Source organism: Salvelinus fontinalis, chromosome 19, assembly GCF_029448725.1.
Source record: "Salvelinus fontinalis isolate EN_2023a chromosome 19, ASM2944872v1, whole genome shotgun sequence".
In the NCBI taxonomy this organism is placed as follows: Eukaryota; Metazoa; Chordata; class Actinopteri; order Salmoniformes; family Salmonidae; genus Salvelinus; species Salvelinus fontinalis.
In genome coordinates, this window is record NC_074683.1 from 39,962,844 (window position 1) to 39,984,352 (window position 21,509).

Here is a 21,509-nt window from a genome sequence, read left to right on the forward strand (position 1 = left end):
TGAGTGACCTTTCAGGTTATGTCAATATAGGACTCGTTTTAATGTGGATATAGATACTTTTGTACCTGTTTCCTCCAGCATCTTCACAAGGTCCTTTGTTGTTGTTGTGGGATTGATTTGCACTTTCCCCCCCCAAGGAAGTTAATCTCCAGGAGACAGAACGCGTCTCCTTCCTGAGCAGTATGACGGCTGCGTGGTCCCATGGTGTTTATACTTGTGTGTTGTTGTGTGTACAGATGAACGTGTTACCTTCAGGCATTTGGAAATTGCTCCCAATGATGATCCAGACTTGTGGAGGTCTAAAAAAAATTCTGGGGTCTTGGCTGATTTCGTTTCATTTTCCCATGATGTCAAGCGAAGAGGCACTGAGTTTGAAGGTAGGCCTTGAAATTCATCCACAGGTAAACCTCCAATTGACTCAAATGATGTCAATTAGCCTATCAGAAGCTTCTAAAGCCATGACACCATTTTCTGGAATTTCCCAAGCTGTTTAAAGGCACAGTCAACTTAGTGTATGTAAACTTCTGACCCACTGGAATTCTGATACAGTGAATTATAAGTGAAATAATCTGTTTGTAAACAATTGTTGGAAAAATGGCTTGTGTCATTTACAAAGTAGATGTCCTAACCGACTTGCCAAAACTATAGTTTGTTAACAAGAAATGTGTGGAGTGGTTGAAAAACGAGTTTTAAAGACTCCAACATAAGTGTATGTAAACGTCCGACATCAACTGTACATATTACCTCAATTACCTCGACTAACCGGTGCCCCTGCACATTGGCTCTGTACCGGTACACCCTGTATATCCTGTCTAGCGGAACCCCTCGCCAATAGACAATGAAATTGCAGGCCCCCAAATTCAATCAACAGAAATCTGATTATTCAAATTTCTCATACATACAAGTATTAGACACCATTTTAAAGATAACATTCTTGTTAATCCAACCACATTGTCCGATTTCAAAAAAGCTTTTAGGCGAAAGCAGAATATATCATTATATTAGGTCAGCAACTAGTCACAGAAAGCATACAGTGTTTTTCCAACCAAAGAGAGGAGTCACAAAAAGCAGAAATAGAGATCAAATTAATCACTAACCTTTGATATTCTTCATCAGATGACACTCCCGGGACAACATGTTACACAATTCATGTATGTTTTGTTCGATCAAGTTCATATTTATATCCAAAAAACTCAGTTTAGATTTGGCTTTGCCTCCAAAACATCCCGTGAATTTGCACAGAGCCACATCAATTTCCAGAAATACTCATAATAAACATTGATAAAAGATACAAGTGTTACTCACAGATTTAAAGATATACTTCTCCGTAATGCAACCGCTGTGTCAGATTTCAAAAAAACTTTACGGAAAAAGCAAACCATACAATAATCTGAGTACGGCGCTCAGAGACCAACACAACCCAAGAAGATATCCGCCATGTTGGAGTCAACATAAGTCAGAAAAAGCATTATAAATATTCACTTACCTTTGATGATCTTCATCAGAATGCACTTCCAGGAATCCCAATTACAGAATAAATGTTTGATTTGTTCCATAAAGTCCATCATTTATGTCCAAATAACTCCTTTTAGTTCGCGCGTTCAGTACACAATCTAATCTCACGACGCGGGGGCAGGTCCAGGCAAAAGTTCAGTCGACAAGTCATATTACAGTTCGTAGAAACATGTCAAACGAAGTATAGAATCAATCTTTAGGATTTTTTAAACACAAATCTTCAATAATGTTCCAACTGGAGAATTCCTTTGTCTTCAGAAATGCTATGGAACTCAAGCTAACTCTCACATGAATGCGCATGGTCAGCTCGTGGCACTCTGGGAGAGACCTTACTCAATCCCCTCTCATTCGCCCCCACTTCACAGTAGAAGCATCAAACAAGGTTCTAAAGACATGTTGACATCTAGTGGAAGGAAGCCCTAGGAAGTGCAAAATGAACCCATAGACATTGTGTATTCGATAGGCCAAGAGTTGAAAAACTACAAACCTCAGATTTCCCACTTCCTGGTTGGATTTTTCTCAGGTTTTCACCTGCCATATGAGTTCTGTTATACTCACAGACATCATTCAAACAGTTTTAGAAACTTCAGAGTGTTTTCCATCCAAAGATACTAATAATATGCATATATTAGAAACTGGGACTGAGTAGCAGGCAGTTTACTTTGGGCACGCTTTTCATCCAAACGTGAAAATGCTGCCACCCTAGCCATAAGAAGATATGACCTCGCTATTCTTATTTTACTGCTGCTCTTTAATTATTTGTTACTGTTATTTTTTGCTTATCTTTTTTTAACATAACACATTTTTCTTCTTAAAACTGCATTGTTGGTTAACGGCTTGAAAGTAAGCATTTCACTGTAAGGTCCACACCTGTTCGGCGCTTATGATAAATAAAATTTGATTTGAATTGAATAGGAGAAAATGTACCTTTTCTCTCATCTCTAATTATCAGTAAAGCTGAAGGACAGTCTAGCTGGGCACAGCAACATCCAATCCCGTAATACATTACATCATGCTTTCATAAATTATTTGTTTATCCAACCGCTTGTTCATTTGTGTATGTGTGTGTGTGTGTGTGTGTGTGTGTGTGTGCGTGCAGAGAGGCTACTGGGAGGGGAGTGTCTGTCAGTAACTCAGGGATAAATAGGACTGATTGTGATACCAGTAGTGACTATAGCATTAATGGAACCATGCTGGGGTTTTGGGGAATATTTCTGTGCGTTTCATTTCTACATTACTTTTTTATGTAGTTCTTTATCGCTTGGCAATTTGGTCCTGATATCTATTGACCGCTATGTTGCTGTGTGTGATCCCTTATTGTACCACTCTAGAATAACAATAACAAGAATCATGTGTTGTATATCCATTACCTGGTGTTGTTGTATCATATACGATGCTGTTATTATAAAAAACTTTGTAAATGTGCAGGTACTAAGTAGGTGTTTTAAAGAATGTTTTATTGTTGATGGGTCAATCTGGGTTAATATAATTTACATTGTAATTACAATGGTTGTTCCGTGCTCTGTTATTATAACACTTTATTTGAAAATCTTTGTGGTGGCCAGATCACAGTCAAGAAAGATATTTTCAAAAGAGGCTGCCTGTGTATCTGGTGTTAAAACTCTACAGGCTAAAAAGTCTGAGAGAAAAGCAACAAAAACTCTAGCTATTGTTATTGTCAACTATTTCATTTGTTGGATTCCAGCTCTATTTATGTTCTTCTTTTTTTCTATTTTAATTGACAATTTCGTATCATATTTCATCAGTTTTCTGCCACTTGTTAATTCTTTAATTAATCCAATAATTTATGCTTTTTACTATCCATGGTTCAAAGTGACAGCTAAACTTATTTTAACTTTGAAGATAAGACGTTCATAGTTCATATGTATTTATTCCCTAGGTTGGTAAAAATAGGTTTGATATAATTTTGTTTTACAATTGTTATAAATATTTATTTCATGTAGCAATACACTGGCATTACTTATCTCAGTGTTGTCATGATTGATACATGTGGTGTTGATACAGAATGATTTGTCTGGATTGGATTGGAATGACTTGGAGAAGGCATAAGAAGGCATAAGCTTGTTTTATAAAGGACATTGTAGTCATTGTGGATTGTATATTCCAAATACCTAAGGCTGTGGTTGTTCCATGTTATTTAATGATAAATAGTAAGTATTCTAATAGTACATTCCGAGGACGTCATGAATCATTCTATATGTGGTTTAACATCTCCCTCTAGTGGCTCAATTGTGACCTAACGTCTACATCAAGTCGTAAAGTTGAAATGTACTTAACTGCATATCAGATTACGTCCAAGTCTATCTCAATTTTGTATTGTGTAAGTATTTGAGGGTAAAATGTAAGAATATGCAATTATGGGTAACACTTTATAATAACATTCAGTAATAAACCATTTGTATGGAATTTACAGTTTGCTCACCATTTAATATTGAGGCCACATTTCTGAAATGTTACTCAGCTAGGTTTTCTCACATTTATAAATAACTACTACAGTATATACATTAATTATTCAGCCCAACATTGTAGGAGACAACAGCAGGCACTTCAACCTCAACATACTGGGTATGAACACTACCACTACTCTCACTACATCACTGCTGCCAGGGCAGGGGTCACACAAGAGCAGCTCTCTCAGATACTGTTTACTCTGAATGAATATAGAGAGTGGGTAACACACTAAATAGTTTATAATGGATTAGTAAATAGTATATTCATACTTTATTTATGATTACTCCCATATTTATTTTATTTATTCACACATTTATAATAAACTTTTATATTATGTAATAATGATTCAGAAGATCATTCATCAGATGTTTAATAAATATTCTTATAAACCATTTACTGATCATTAGTAAAGTAGTTTTGCAATCCCTAATCTAAAGTGAGGACTATTCATACTTTCTAAATACTTTATAAATGTTTTGAACAGTGACCAGTGTAATTTATCACAAAAAGATGGACATGCTATTGGTAGATATTCCAGCAGTACCTGATGCTCCTTAAGTTCTCAAAATGACCTAGAACATATCAATGGTTAAACAATAAGCACACAACACAGAGGATGTTAAAGGAAATATATTGGAAAAAAAATTCCAAAACAGTCACAATGTTGTAGTAGTGTGCTGAAGGAAGTAATGTGGTTTGTCTGAAAATGATACATTCTTGTTTCTAGGCACTGACTGATTGCAGTCACTCATTAGAAATCAAATCAGATTGTATTGGTCAAAAACATGTGTTTAGCAGATGTTATTGCGGGTGTAGCGAAATGTTTATGCACCTAGTTCTGACAGTGCAGCAATATCTAACAATTTCACAACAAATACCTAATACACACAAATCTAAGTAAAGGAATGGAATTAAGAATATATGGGTGAGCAATGTCAGAGCGTCATAGACTAAGAGCAGTTCATACAGGGTAAGTGAACCAATATCTAAACACATAATTTAACTGAACATTACGTTTAAAGGGTTACTACCTTTAATACACTACAAAATCATTTCAAAATCACATGTTATTGGTCACATACACATATTTAGCAGATGTTATTGCGGGTGTAGTGAAATGCTTATGTTCCTATCTCCAACAGTGCAGTAGTATCTAACAACTCACAATAATACACACAAATCAACAATTTAAAGAATGGAATTAAAAAATATATACATATTTTAGGACAAGCAATGTCTGAGTGGTGTTGACAAAAAATACAGCAGAATAGAGTATATACATATGACATGGGTAAAATAGCATATAAACATTATTAAAGTGACTAGTGTTCCATTTAAAGTCACCGACCAGGAATTCCATGTCTATGTACATAGGGCAGCATCCTCTAAGGTGCAGGGTTGAGTAACTGGGTGGTAGTCGGCCAGTGATGGCTATTTAACAGTCTGATGGCTTTGAGATGTATTTCAGTCTCTCGATCCCAGCATTGATGCACCTGTACTGACCTGGCCTTCTGGATGATAGCAGGGTGAGCAGGCCGTGGATCGGGTGGTTGATGGTCTTGATGATCTTTTTTGCCATCCTGTGACATTGGGTACTGTAGGTTTCCTGGAGGGCAGGCAGGGTGCCCCCGGTGGTGAGTTGGGCAGACTACACCACCCTCTGGAGGGCCCTAAGTAATCAGACCCTTTACTCAGTAACTTGTTGAAGCACCTTTGCCAGTGATTACAGGGTATGACGATACAATCTTAGCACACCTATATTTGGGGAGTTTCTCCCTCAGATCCATTTGCTTGGCTAGTTATAGCCTAATGTTAGCTGACTAACACTGAACCTGGTTAGTTAGCTACCTGCAGATTCATGCAGGATAGTAATGTTATGACCTGGGATTATGGTTCATTGTTAGCTGTTTTAACAAAAGACTCCACTATGCAAGTAACCATTTCAGGTGCTTTTGTAAATTCAGTCTGGCCATCTACTCCGATTACAGAGCACTCTCGTCTGAGTGTGCCAGTGCCCAGAATAACTCATTAATTTACTCAACAACCGTTGAATATGGCCGGTGTCAGTAAACGTCCGCAAAAAAAGCATAGATAAATTGTTACCAGCAGCACAGTTACAGTCACCAACACTCTGTATAACATGAAAACAGTCTAACCAGCTCTACTAGGGTGAGTAAAATGGTCAGAGTTTGGGTGGGGGGTAAAGATTAGAGGGTGTGAACAATGCTGAATGGGAGTAGACAAAGAACTGCTCTCCAATAGGTCCCAAATATTCAAAGGCCATTTTCTCAAAAGTGAGATAACAAGTATATCAAATTTCAAAGCAGAATTACTTTCTCATTGTTCCTCAAATGCAGTGTATGATATACCATTTTGTAGCTGTGTCTCTGCTTTTATCCAATGTAAAGAAACTCAATTTCAAATTTTGCTACATAAGACCGAATCAAGACTGTCTGTCACATATGTCGGTCCAGAATTAACACTGATATATGAAGATCCAGGATCAACACAGATAGATGGTGATCCAGGATCATCATATATCAGTGATGATTCTGGATCATATCATATCTGTGTTGATCCTGGATCATCATATATCAGTGTTGATCCTGGATCATCATATACACAGATATAATATGATCCAGGATCAACACAGATATATGATGATCCAGGATCAACACTGACATATGATGATCCAGGATCAACACTGATATATGATGATCCAGGATCAACACAGATATGATATGATCCAGTGTCAATACAACTAAATAATGAGCAAGGATCAACACAGATATGTGATGATCCAGGATCAACACAGATATGAAGATCCAGGATCAACACTGATATGATATGATCCAATGTCAATACAACTAAATAATGATCCAGGATCAACACAGATATATGAAGATCCAGGATCAACACAGATATGATATGATCCAGTGTCAATACAACTAAATAATGACCAAGGATCAACACAGATATATGATGATCCAGGATCAACACTGATACAGTGGGGAGAACAAGTATTTGATACACTGCCGATTTTGCAGGTTTTCCTACTTACAAAGCATGTAGAGGTCTGTAATTTTTATCATAGGTACACTTCAACTATGAGAGACGGAATCTAAAACAAAAATCCAGAAAATCACATTGTATGATTTTTAAGTAATTAATTTGCATTTTATTGCATGACATAAGTATTTGATACATCAGAAAAGCAGAACTTAATATTTGGTACAGAAACCTTTGTTTGCAATTACAGAGATCATACGTTTCCTGTAGTTCTTGACCAGGTTTGCACACACTGCAGCAGGGATTTTGGCCCACTCCTCCCTACAGATCTTCTCCAGATCCTTCAGGTTTCGGGGCTGTCGCTGGGCAATACGGAGTTTCAGCTCCCTCCAAAGATTTTCTATTGGGTTCAGGTCTGGAGACTGGCTAGGCCACTCCAGGACCTTGAGATGCTTCTTACGGAGCCACTCCTTAGTTGCCATGGCTGTGTGCTTCGTGTCGTTGTCATGCTGGAAGACCCAGCCACGACCCATCTTCAATGCTCTTACTGAGGGAAGGAGGTTGTTGGCCAAGATCTCACGATACATGGCCCCATCCATCCTCCCCTCAATACGGTGCAGTCGTCCTGTCCCCTTTGCAGAAAAGCATCCCCAAAGAATGATGTTTCCACCTCCATGCTTCACGTTTGGGATGGTGTTCTTGGGGTTCTTGGGGTTGTACTCATACTTCTTCTTCCTCCAAACACTCCAGGCCCTGCAGTACCTGGCTCCACTCCTATTCCCCAGGCGCTCTCTTTTGATGACTTCTGTAACCGTAATAGCCTTGGCTTCATGCATGTTAACATTAGAAGCCTCCTCCCTAAATTTGTTTTGTTCACTGCTCTAGCACACTCTGCCAACCCGGATGTTTTAGCCGTGTCTGAATCCTGGCTTAGAAAGACCACCAAAAACTCAGATATTTTCATCCCCAATTACAAGATTTTCAGACAAGATAGAACGGCCAAAGGGGGCGGTGTTGCAATCTACTGCAAAGACTGCCTGCAGAGTTCTGTCTTACTATCCAGGTCTGTTCCCAAACAATTTGAACTTCTACTTTTAAAAATCCACCTCTCTAAAAACAAGTCTCTCACCGTTGCCGCCTGCTATAGACCACCCTCTGCCCCCAGCTGTGCTCTGGACACTATATGTGAACTGATTGCCCCCCATCTATCTTCAGAGTTCGTGCTGCTAGGCGACCTAAATTTGAACATGCTCAAAACCCCAGCCACCCTACAATCTAAGCTTGATGCCCTCAATCTCACACAAATTATCAATGAACCTACCAGGTACCACCCCAATTCCGTAAACTCGGGTACCCTCATAGATATCATCCTAACAAACTTGCCCTCCAAATACACCTCTGCTGTTTTCAACCAAGATCTCAGCGATCACTGCCTCATTGCCTGTATCCGTAATGGGTCAGCGGTCAAACGACCTCCACTCATCACTGTCAAACGCTCCCTGAAACACTTCAGCGAGCAGGCCTTTCTAATCGACCTGGCCGGGGTATCCTGGAAGGATATCGATCTCATCCCGTCAGTAGAGGATGCCTGGTCATTTTTTAAAAATGCCTTCCTCACCATCTTGAATAAGCATGCCCCATTCAAGAAATTTAGAACCAGGAACAGATATAGCCCTTGGTTCTCTCCTGACCTGACTGCCCTTAACCAACAGAAAAACATCCTATGGCGTTCTGCATTAGCATCGAACAGCCCCCGTGATATGCAACTTTTCAGGGAAGCCAGAAACCAATATACACAGGCAGTTAGAACAGCCAAGGCTAGCTTTTTCAAGCAGAAATTTGCTTCCTGCAACACAAATTCAAAAAAGTTCTGGGACACCGTAAAGTCCATGGAGAATAAGAACACCTCCTCCCAGCTTCCAACCGCTCTGAAGATAGGAAACACTGTCACCACCGACAAATCCACTATAATTGAGAATTTCAATAAGCATTTTTCCACGGCTGGCCATGCTTTCCATCTGGCTGCCCCTACCCCGGACAACAGCACTGCCCTCCCCTCTGCTACTCGCCCAAGCTTCCCCCATTTCTCTTTCTCCCAAATACAGTCAGCTGATGTCCTAAATGAGCTGCAAAATCTGGACCCTTACAAATCAGCCGGGCTAGATAATCTGGACCCTTTCTTTCTAAAACTATCTGCTGAAATTGTTGCCACCCCTATTACTAGCCTCTTCAACCTCTCTTTCGTGTCGTCCGAGATCCCCAAAGATTGGAAAGCAGCTGCGGTTATCCCCCTCTTCAAAGGGGGGGACACCCTTGACCCTAACTGCTACAGACCTATATCTATCCTACCCTGCCTTTCTAAGGTCTTCGAAAGCCAAGTCAACAAACAGATTACCGACCATTTCGAATCCCACCACACCTTCTCCGCTATGCAATCTGGTTTCAGAGCTGGTCATGGGTGCACCTCAGCCACGCTCAAGGTCATAAACGACATCGTAACCGCCATCGATAGGAAACAATACTGTGCAGCCGTATTCATTGACCTGGCCAAGGCTTTTGACTCTGTCAATCACCACATCCTCATTGGCAGACTCGACAGCCTTGGTTTCTCTAATGATTGCCTCGCCTGGTTCACCAACTACTTCTCTGATCGAGTTCAGTGTGTCAAATCGGAGGGTCTGTTGTCCGGGCCTCTGGCAGTCTCTATGGGGGTGCCACAGGGTTCAATTCTTGGACCGACTCTCTTCTCTGTATACATCAATGATGTCGCTCTTGCTGCTGGTGATTCTCTGATCCACCTCTACGCAGACGACACTATTCTGTATACTTCTGGCCCTTCTTTTGACACTGTGTTAACAACTCTCCAGGCGAGCTTCAATGCCATACAACTCTCCTTCCGTGGCCTCCAACTGCTCTTAAATACAAGTAAAACCAAATGCATGCTCTTCAACCGATCGCTGCCTGCCCCTGCCCGCCTGTCCAACATCACTACTTTGGACGGTTCTGACTTAGAATATGTGGACAACTACAAATACCTAGGTGTCTGGTTAGACTGTAAACTCTCCTTCCAGACTCACATCAAACATCTCCAATCCAAAGTCAAATCTAGAATTGGCTTCCTATTCCGCAACAAAGCATCCTTTACTCATGCTGCCAAACATACCCTTGTAAAACTGACCATCCTACCAATCCTCGACTTCGGTGATGTCATTTACAAAATAGCCTCCAAAACCCTACTCAATAAATTGGATGCAGTCTATCACAGTGCCATCCGTTTTGTCACCAAAGCCCCATATACTACCCACCACTGCGACCTGTACACTCTCGTTGGCTGGCCCTCGCTTCATACTCGTCGCCAAACCCACTGGTTCCAGGTCATCTACAAGACCCTGCTAGGTAAAGTCCCCCCTTATCTCTGCTCGCTGGTCACCATAGCAGCACCTATCTGTAGCACGCGCTCCAGCAGGTATATCTCTCTAGTCACCCCCAAAACCAATTCTTCCTTTGGACGCCTCTCCTTCCAGTTCTCTGCTGCCAATGACTGGAACGAACTACAAAAATCTCTGAAATTGGAAACACCTATCTCCCTCACTAGCTTTAAGCACCAGCTGTCAGAGCAGCTCATAGATTACTGCACCTGTACATAACCCATCTACAATTTAGCCCAAACAACTACCTCTTTACCTACTGTATTTATTTTATTAATTTATTTTGCTCCTTTGCACCCCATTATTTTCTGTCTCTACTTTGCACTTTCTTCCGCTGCAAACCAACCATTCCAGGGTTTTTTTTAGTTTTATTTTACTTGCTGTGTTGTATTCACTTCACCTCCATGGCCTTTCATATTTTTATTTATTTATTTTATTTATTTATACATATATTTGTTTGCCTTCACCTCCCTTATCTCACCTCACTTGCTCACATTGTATATAGACTTATTTTTTTTTTCACTGTATTATTGACTATATGTTTGTTTTACTCCATGTGTAACTATGTGTTGTTGTATGTGTCGAACTGCTTTGCTTTATCTTGGCCAGGTCGCAATTGTAAATGAGAACGTGTTCTCAATTTGCCTACCTGGTTAAATAAAGGTTAAATAAATAAAAAAAAATAAAATAAAAAAACACGGCGAGTGGAGTTAGACCAAAAAGCTCTATTTTTGTCTCATCAGACCACATGACCTTCTCCCATTCCTCCTCTGGATCATCCAGATGGTCATTGGCAAACTTCAGACAGGCCTGGACATGCACTGGCTTAAGCAGGGGGACCTTGCGTGCGCTGCAGGATTTTAATCCATGACGGCGTAGTGTGTTACTAATGGTTTTCTTTGAGACTGTGGTCCCAGCTCTCTTCAGGTCATTGACCAGGTCCTGCCGTGTAGTTCTGGGCTGATCCCTCACCTTCCTCATGATCATTGATGCCCCACGAGGTGAAATCTTGCATGGAGCCCCAGACCGAGGGTGATTGACCGTCATCTTAAACTTCTTCCATTTTCTAATAATTGTGCCAACAGTTGTTTCCTTCTCACCAAGCTGCTTGCCTATTGTCCTGTAGCCCATCCCAGCCTTGTGCAGGTCTACAATTTTATCCCTGATGTCCTTACACAGCTCTCTGGTCTTGGCCATTGTGGAGAGGTTGGAATCTGTTTGATTGAGTGTGTGGACAGGTGTCTTTTATACAGGTAACGAGTTCAAACAGGTGCAGTTAATACAGGTAATGAGTGGAGAACAGGAGGGCTTCTTAAAGAAAAACTAACAGGTCTGTGAGAGCCGGAATTCTTACTGGTTGGTAGGTGATCAAATACTTATGTCATGCAATAAAATGCAAATTCATTATTTAAAAATCATACAATGTGAGTTTCTGGATTTTTGTTTTAGATTCCGTCTCTCACAGTTGAAGTGTACCTATGATAAAAATTACAGACCTCTACATGCTTTGTAAGTAGGAAAACCTGCAAAATCGGCAGTGTATCAAATACTTGTTCTCCCCACTGTATATGATGATCCAGGATCAACACTGATATATGATGATCCAGGATCAACACAGATATGATATGATCCAGGATCCATATAGACACATCTTACATGCTAAATGCTTGTTTCACAAACGCAGCACTAATTTCACGAATCAGGCGTCTGATAAGGCCTTTCCAAGTTGTTTACCTAAAGTAGACATTAGTTTGCTTTTTGAGAAGTTACTACCTTCATACTGTAACCCTAATTGGCAGCACTTCATAAATGTGTGCACACTTCATGAACATGTGCATAGCACCACCTACTGTGTCTGAACAGGCAATAAGCTAAGATAGATGGGATCATTTCCACCAGCAGTTATGGAATGTCTGCTGACCTGGATGGAATTATGGAATTCTTACTTAGCACTTCGCAAGTCCCACCTAGCTGACTACTTAAAAATGGTGAAAGCCCTCAATGGTGCTGCCCATGCTATAGCAAGCTTTGGGCCAAGAGGGCCCTCTATCCACTCAATGATCATCTAAGACAGCTGAGTTCCAGAAAACAGAGGAGGCAGCTATTCTGAAGTGGCCCCTATCTGCATTTCCAGCAGTGTCTTCAGATGTAGAAGAGATACAGTAGTATGAGATCAGCTGTAAACAAATGGTTCTATATGGTACCAAATAAGGGTTCCTTGTAACCATAGCGGATCCCTTTTTGGTGCTTTATGGAACCATTTTTGAAGGCTCTACCCTTTACTGAATCCTGTTCTCAACTGGCTGGTAGAACATGTTTAGACAATGGATTTAGAAGTGGATATGAAACAAGCCTTAAACCTGATTGGTCAACTCCCCCAGCCCTCCAGCATCAATTAACATCATTTGTATTGTTTTTGGTTGCTGCAGTTCAGTGTTGTGAGACTCTAACTTTGCACATTCAAAGGGCTGTAAAGAAAACTCAAAAGCAGTCACCAGAGATGTTGGACAAAAGGCAGGAATTCAATTGGTGAGGGATTAATATAGCACCAGTCCTGTTAGTAGAGACCTTGAATAGTAGGAATATGAAAATAAATAATTAAAATGTAAAAAGACTAAAAAGCAAGAATTGTCAAAACAAATTCTTAACCAGGTGGTTGATATGTCAGTAAAAAGTACGGTGGACTTAGAATAGGTACATTTAGTTTTTATTAAAAATACTTATTTTGGTGAAAATATGATTGAATTGTTGACAATACACTATATTAGGCAACATACATTGGTTTAACCACATTTCATGACCCATCAGTATTAAGGTTGCATGTAAAATAATGCGTAGAATAGTTATAGAAACTGAACTTTGTCATATTATTTCAAAATGTATAAAAACATGTTGGAAACCTAGATTAACTGAAATGTAAGAAAACCAACACCACCTGAAAATACATTCAGTTGATACAAACATATGTAATTAATATAATTTGTTCAAATTTGACATCTGTCCTTATTTATTAAACGTTGGCAATGCCACCCTTTATAATGCACAGGTTTATGTCACATATGACCTAGTGAGTTATGTAACATTTGACGTTAATGGTTATGTCACACAATTATGCCACATTTATAAACCCTTTATAGATGATGACATACTCTATAGATGATTTGTGACACATTTATGTAGTATGTATAAAGGCTTTATGAAGCTGCATGTCATTTAAAATGGGACATTTATGTAAATTAGATATTTCTGTATTTAATTTGCAATACATTTGTAAAAATGTCTAAAAACATGTTTTCACTTTCTAGTTATGTGGTGTGTGTAGATGGATGAAAAAATACATATTTGATCCATTTTAAATTCAGGCTGTAACACAACAAAATGTGTAATAAGTCAAGCGGTGTGAATACTTTCTGAAGACACTGTATTCAGGGTGTCTCCTGTAATGAAAAGGCTTTGGTACTTTTTATACAGATGGTCACTTCTCAGTTTGGCAGAGGCACACTTTCACCAAACACATAAAGTTCAGATATACATTTACTTAATAGAACAGACAAACGTGTCTTTCATATAGAATGAGTAAAGTTATTCCTCTCAGTCGCAGATTGTGAAGTATACCACCATCCTATGGCCACAGCACATACTGCAAGCAATCCCTGCCCACTGGGCACAGACATCAATTCAATGTCAACTCTATGTTGGTTAAAAAACAACAACGTTGATTCAACCAGTGTTGGCCCAGTGGGTGTAAAACTCTGCAGTAAAACTGTTTTTCAACTGGCCTCTTCAATCCAGCACTTTGGATATGAAATCTAATGTTTCATGAGGCGACATTATAGAACGTCACCTTTTATTTGAGGGTATTTTCATACATAATAATTTTAATTTTGTATCTAGTCCCCCCATTTGAAGAAGTCATAAGTATTTGGACACCTTCACTTGTAGTGTTTTAAAGGTTGTAACACTTTAAACTTAATGTTTAAACTTCTATGTATTTAGAAATTGGTTTCCTTACCCTGTAAACGGTCTATGAACTTCTCTAATGAGTGACTGCAATCCACACTTTGGTTTAGGTAGTCAGGGACAACAAACAAGAATGTTATCATTTTCAGTGAAACACGTTACTTCCTTCAGCACACTACTACATTTACATTTACATTTAAGTCATTTAGCAGACGCTCTTATCCAGAGTCTGAATGTTTTTGGAATATAATGTTCAATATATTTCATTTAATAACATCCTCTGTGTTCTGTGCTTATTGTTTAATCATTGATATGTTCTAGGTCATTGTGAGAACTTAAGGAGCATCAGGTCCTGCTGGAATATCTACCAATAGCATGTCCATCTTTTTGTGATAAATTACACTGTTCACTGTTCAAAACATATATAAAGTATTAAGCAAGTGTGAATAGTCCTCACTTTAGATAAGGGACTGCAAAACTACTTTACTAATGATCAGTAAATGGTTTATAAGGATATGTATTAAACATCTTCTGAATCATTATTACATACTTTAAAAGTTGTTAATAAATGTGTGAATAACCAGCTCATTAAAAACAAATGTGGGAGTAATGATACATGAATGATGAATAAACTATTTACTAATCCACTATACATTCTTCATTACAAAGTGTTATTATAAAGGGTTGCCTATCTCTATTTGAATTATGACTCCACAGCATCTGAGAGCTGCTCTGGTGTGACCCCTGACCTGGCAACATTTATGTAGTGAGAGTGGTTGTGGTGAGAGTAGTGGTAGTGTTCATACCCAGTATGTTGAGGTTGAACTGTCTGCTGTTGTCTCCTGCACTTTTGTGCTTAATCATTAATTCATGTAGTAGTTTTTTATACATTTTGAATACCTATCTGACTAACATTTAACAAATGTGGGAGTAATGATGAATAAATGGTGAGCAAACTGTAAATACCTCAGAAATGGTTTATTACTGAACACTATTATAAAGTGTTACCCATAATTGCATATTCTTACATTTGACCATCAACTACTTACACAATACACTATTGAGTTATACTTGGGCGTGATCTGATACCGTGCAAATTGTACATTTAAATTTTACTGCACTTGTTGAAGGTTTGCGCCCCAATTGAGCCACTAGACTCGAGCAGGGCAATTCCAGACCTCGGGGGCCTGATTGGTGTCACACTTTTCCCCCATCCCTCGCAAACACAGGTAATATGAAAACAATGGTACTATGAACGCCTTAAGTTCAGAGTTAAAATATGTTTAGCCGTCACTTTGAACCATGGATAAAAGAAAGCATAAATTATTGGATTAATTAAGGAATTAACAAGAGGCAGACAGCCGATGATAACTGATAATAAATTAACAATTAAAAAAGAAAAAAAGAAAACAAATAGAAATGGAATCCAACAACAGAAATAGTTGACAACAACAATGGCTAGAGTTTTTGTTGCTTTTCTCTCAGACTTATTTGCCCGTACAGTTTTAACACCAGACACACTGGCAGCCTCTTTAGAAAATACATTTCTGGCCTGTGATCTGGCCACCACAAAGATTTTCAAATAAAGTGTTAAAATAATAGAGCATGGGACAATCATTGTAATAACAAGGTCAATTATATTAACCCAGATTGACCCTTCAACAATAAAACATTCATTCAAACACCGACTGGGTACCTGTACATTTACAAAGTTTTTTATAATAGCAGCACGGTATATGATACAAAAACACCAGGTGATGGATATACAACACATAATTCTTGTTATTGTTATTTTAGAGTGGTACAATAAGGGATCACACACAGCAACATAGCGGTCAATAGATATCAAGACCAAATTACCCAGAGATAAAGAAGTACATAATAAAGTAACGTAGATCTGAAACACACAGAAATATTCCCCAAAACTCCAGCATGATTCCATTAATGCTGCAGTCGTTACTGGTATCACAATCAGTCCCACCAGGAGATCTGACACAGCCAGAGAGAGGAGGAGCAGGTTGGTTGGAGTGTGGAGCTGCTTGAAGTGAGAGATGGAGATGATCACCAGTACGTTCAAAAATACTGTAACTGCTGAAAACAATGAGAAGAAGATGTACAGTGTTATGTAGATAGATGTCGATAGCAAAGCCTTTCTGCAAGAAGAGTTTCCGTCTTGAAAACAGTATTGAACATCTTCATGTTTCTCCATTTGTAATAACAGGTCAAAATGCTGAGGTCCTGCTCCTGCTTGGTCCTGTGTGTGACCCTGTCAGGTCCGCCTTCTGATAAACTCTGAGCTCTGCCTCTCTATTTATCCCTGAGTTACAGACAGAAACTCCCCTCCCCGGAGTCTCTCTGCACACACACACACACACACACACACACACACACCACCACCACCAACAAAACAAGTGAACACACAAATTAACAAATGGTTGGATAAACAAATCATTTGTGAAAGCATGATGTAATGTATGACGGGATTTGATATTGCTGTGCCCACCTAGCCTGTCCTTCAGCCTTACTGATCGTTAGAGATGAGAGAAAAGGTACATTTACTCAATTGAGCATTTTAATGGGGAAAATATAGCATGGGTGATGTTTTGGTCACTCAAAGGCTATTTTACATTGGAAACTCTGACTAACTGTTTTGGGTGATGTCAGAGCTCAGTTTGGACCATAATCCACAACCTCAGGACACATGACGGCACGCCACATGTCAGCTGGTCAGTGTGTAGGAAAGTTGACAGCAGGGAAGTTGATGAGATGCTAATAGCAAATGCAGTCATAATAGTGGCATTCCATAGGAACATTCCATGGACCATAAAAATGTTGATCTGAACTGAATTATTAATAAATCCCGTGTCTGAGCCGCTGAATTGCGACTCCACTTTGTCTCTCTACTGAGATTTTGCCTGAATGTGTCACACCCTGATCTGTTTCACCTGTCCTTGTGATTGTGTCCACCCCCCTCCGGTTGTCGCCCTTCTTCCTCATTATCCCCTGTGTACCTGTGTTTTCTGGGTTTTCTGGGTTTTCTGTCTAAATGTGCCAGTTCGTCTTGTTTGTTCAAGCTAACCAGCAGTTTTTCTTAGCTCCTGCTTTTCCCCAGTCTCTCTTTTTCTCGCCCTCCTGGTTTTGACCTTTGCATATACTCTTTGAGCCTGCTTGGCTGACCGTGAGCTTGCCTGCCGTCCTGTACCTTTCCCCCACTTCTCTGGACTATTGACCCCTGCCTGCCTTAACCTGTCTGTCTGCCTGCCACTTTGGGATTTTTTAACTATTGGTTATCCAACGGGGTCTGCATCTGGGTCTTACCTTCATATCTGATAGTAGGAATTGGCCCTGACTGACCCAGCAGACCCGGACCAGCTGCGCAACGACATCTCCTCCCAAGGAGCCTCCATTGGTAGGCATGAGGAATTGCCTCGTGGGCTGATGGAGGGGGTTCAAACGTTGGCTGAGCGCCATGACCGGGCGTTGGACATGCTACAGGAACAATTCCACCGGTTGTCTGGGGGGCAGCCTGCCAAGGTGGCAAACCCACTGTCCTCCAGTAACTCGGTGGGTAGCAGTGCCGTCCCACCGGCCACTCCCCCTTCCTTGGATCCCCGGTTATCTCCCCCGAAACTCTTTAATGCACCTGTCGGGCATTTTTTAGCGAAGGTTGTCCTTATTTTCAAGCTTCATCACTATGACTGCGGGATTGACCTTCTCCCTGGCACCGCGCCGCCCCAGGGACGTCTGTACTCGCTGTCGGGACCAGAGACCAAGGCTATTGAGGTCTACATTGGGACCTCCCTAGCTACAGGATTTATCCGTCCCTCCTCCTCTCCCGCTGGCGCAGGGCTCTTCTTCGTGTAGAAGACGGACAAGACCCTGCGGCAGTTTATTGACTACCTGGGACTCAGTGACATCACTGTGAAGAACCGTTATCCGCTAACACTCATTTCCTCAGCCTTCGAGCTGCTCCAGGGGGCAACTGTCTTCTCCAAGCTGGAACTACGAAACGCCTACCAAATCAAATGTATTGGTCACATACACATGGTTCGCAGATGTTAATGCAAGTTTAGCGAAATGCTCGTGCTTCTAGTTCCGACTATGCAGTAATATATAACAAGTAATCTAACAAATTCACAACAACTACCTGATACACACAAATGTAAAGGGATGAATGAGAGTATGTGCATATAAATATATGGATGAGTGATGACCGTGCGGCATAGGAAAGACACAGTAGATGGTAGAGAATACTTTATATCCTACATAACTCATCTCATATGTATATGTTAACATTTTTGAAGTGCCGTTATTTAAAGTGACTTATAATACCTTTGTTAGTTATGGCTGTTTAACAGTCTGATGGCCTTGAGATAGAAGCTGTTTTTCAGTCTCTCGGTCCCAGCTTTGATGCACCTGTACTGACCTCGCCTTCTGGATGATAGTGGGGGGAACAGGCAGGGGCTTGGGTGGTTGTTGTCCTTGATGGTCTTTTTGGCCTTCCTGTGACATCGGGTGCTGTAGGTTTCCTGGAGGGCAGGTAGTTTGCCCCCGGTAATGCGTTGTGCAGACCACACGTCCCTCTGGAGAGCCTTGCGGTTAAGGGCAGTGCAGTTGCCGTAGCAGGAGGTGATACAGCCCAACAGGATGCTCACGATTGTGCATCCGTAATGTTTGAGTGTTTTAGCTGACTTGCCAAATTTGCAGTGACCACATTGTTTTGGGTCGGCCTCTGGGATAAGATCGCATGTCCAGGGTGGAGGTCAGAACAAAGGATCTGTTTCGGGAAAGACGTATTCCTGGTCATAATGATGGTAAGTGGACATCAGTTTTATATCCAATAGTTCTTCCCAGCTGTATGTAATAAACACTTGAGATTTTCTGGGCTAACAATGTAAGAAATAACACATTAAAAAACAAATAATTGCATGGTTTTCTCAGGACCTGAAGCGAGGTGACCTTCTCTGTCGTCGCCATCGCTTTATCATCAAGGACAAGACCCTGCTGCGGATACGAGGGGGATGAGTGGAAGACCGCCTTCAACACAGCCAGCGGCCACTAGGAATATCTGGTCATGCCATGTGGCCTCGCCAACTCCCCTGCCGTGTTCCAGGCTCTGGTGAACCATGTTCTCCGCGACATGCTGAACAGCTTCGTCTTCGTCTACAATGATGACATCCTCATCTTCTCCCGCTCCCTCGAGGAACACGTGCTCCTTCTGGAGAACTAGTTGTTTGTCAAGGAGGAAATGTGCGAGTTCCATTGCTCCACTATTCCTTTCCTGGGCTACATCTTTGTTGGGAGTGTCCAGATGGACCCCGAGAAGGTGAAAGCAGGGGTGGATTGGCCTAAGCCTACATCCTGAAGTCAACAACTTTATCGCCGTTTTATCCGGGGTTACAGCACCCTGGTCTCCCCATGTCTGCCCTCACCTTTACCAAGGTTCCGTTTACATGATCCACGGCCACTGACCGGGCATTCCGGGACCTTAAACACCGCTTCACCACGGCTCCAATCCTGGTTCATCCGGACCCTTCCCGTCACTTCGTGGTGGAGGCCAATGCTTCAGATGTCGGAGTGGGGGTTCTGTCCCAATGTTCTGCCCGGGACCTTAAGCTGCATCCCTGCACCTTCTTCTCCCACCGCCTCAACTCCATGGAGAGGAATGATTGCCGAAGTTGTTCAAATACTTATGAATTCTTCAAATGGGGGGACTAGATACATAAGGTGTTTTTATTTCTAAACTGTAAAACAGAAAGTGCATTCAGAAATGATTCAGACCCCTTGACTTTTTCTACATTTTCTTACGTTACAGCCCTATTCTAAAATGTGTTGCATTGTTTTATTCACCGCTAATCAATCTACGCACAATACCCCATAATGACTGTTGTAACGTCTGCTTCCAACTCACACTCTCAAACACGTAGATCCCCTGAACACAGCTCACTCTCCAGATCCCAATCACCTGAATTCTGATCACCTGTTCACACATCTGTATGTCATGATCACACCTATTTAGTTCAGTTCTTTGCCCCATCATTGAGGTTTTGTGACACATGTCTTTTCGAATCTCTGGTTTTCATGTAATTTACTCCTCCCGCATAAGATAGTTTTTTGACTTCCTCACTAATGACGCCTTTTGCCTATTCCCTACCTGTACTTTAGCCTAATCTCCCGGACGACGTTACTAGCCTTTTCCCTGCCTGTACTGATGACTTTTTGGACCCCCTGCGTATGACCTTCTGTCTGCCCCTGGACCCAGCTACCTGCCTCCTCCTGTGGTTGTCACATCTGCTCCTGCTACGCCCTCTTGTGTTCATTTGGTGTCTCCTTGACCTGCAGCCACTTCCCCAGTGCACTCTCTCTCTCTCCCTCTCCCTCTCTGTGTGATTGTGTGGTTGGAGACAGGTGTGCTGGAGTCAGAGCAGATCACCACCAGCTGCAACCCATTCCATAATCAAGACTTCTACAAAAACTCAGTCCTGCCACTTCCACTCTGCCAGATCGTAATCTCTGCTCAGTCCTGCTTCTAGCTATTTATTGTTATTCAAGATCCTGTTACCCTGCTGTGTCTGTTTCCCTGCCTGACGCTATATCCTCTTTTATCCTCTCCACTGCAGTTTCGCAGCTCTGACTCTGGTCCCTATCTCCTGTTCCACATCTCACCACCCTGCTACCCTGTTCTGGATTCAGCTCACCATCACTGCCTTGGGTTTCCCTCCGGACCTGTTTACCCTGTCCCAACCCAGCTCACTCCAACCCCAGCCTCAACATCTGGTTTCTTACAACCCACCCGAGCTTCCTCTGGCCTGCACTCCATCTCTCCCTGTTTGGCAATAATTACTTTGGTTTATTCATCCAGTTTCCTCGTATGAGTCTGCTCTTTGGTTCCCCTGTGCCGCTCCACCTAACAGTGATCCTTTACAATAAACACCTACTACGCCCTGCACTTGAAACCAGCTCTCTGTCTCCCTTTGTGTTCATTACAACTGTTAGAATGTTTTAAGATTATACACAACGCAGGGGACTAACGGTCCATAAGGAATTAACGGTCAATGGAAATAGTGTTTTTTCTGGAATAGGGAATTAATGATCAATGAGTCAGAGACATGGTAGGAATTTGTC

At 41.1% G+C, this 21,509-nt stretch overlaps 1 protein-coding gene across 1 annotated transcript in view; it reads right to left on the reverse strand.

Moving 5' to 3' along the window:
- Nucleotides 1-15,351: 15,351 nt before the first annotated feature.
- The window catches only part of LOC129816193 (trace amine-associated receptor 13c-like), a 34,115-nt gene continuing 27,957 nt past the window's right edge, over nt 15,352-21,509 (reverse strand). The window contains exon 2 of the mRNA XM_055870432.1: nt 15,352-16,475. Within this exon, the coding sequence (XP_055726407.1) occupies nt 15,634-16,475 (842 nt within the window). The 3' untranslated portion in view covers nt 15,352-15,633. The remainder of the gene's footprint in view (nt 16,476-21,509) is intronic.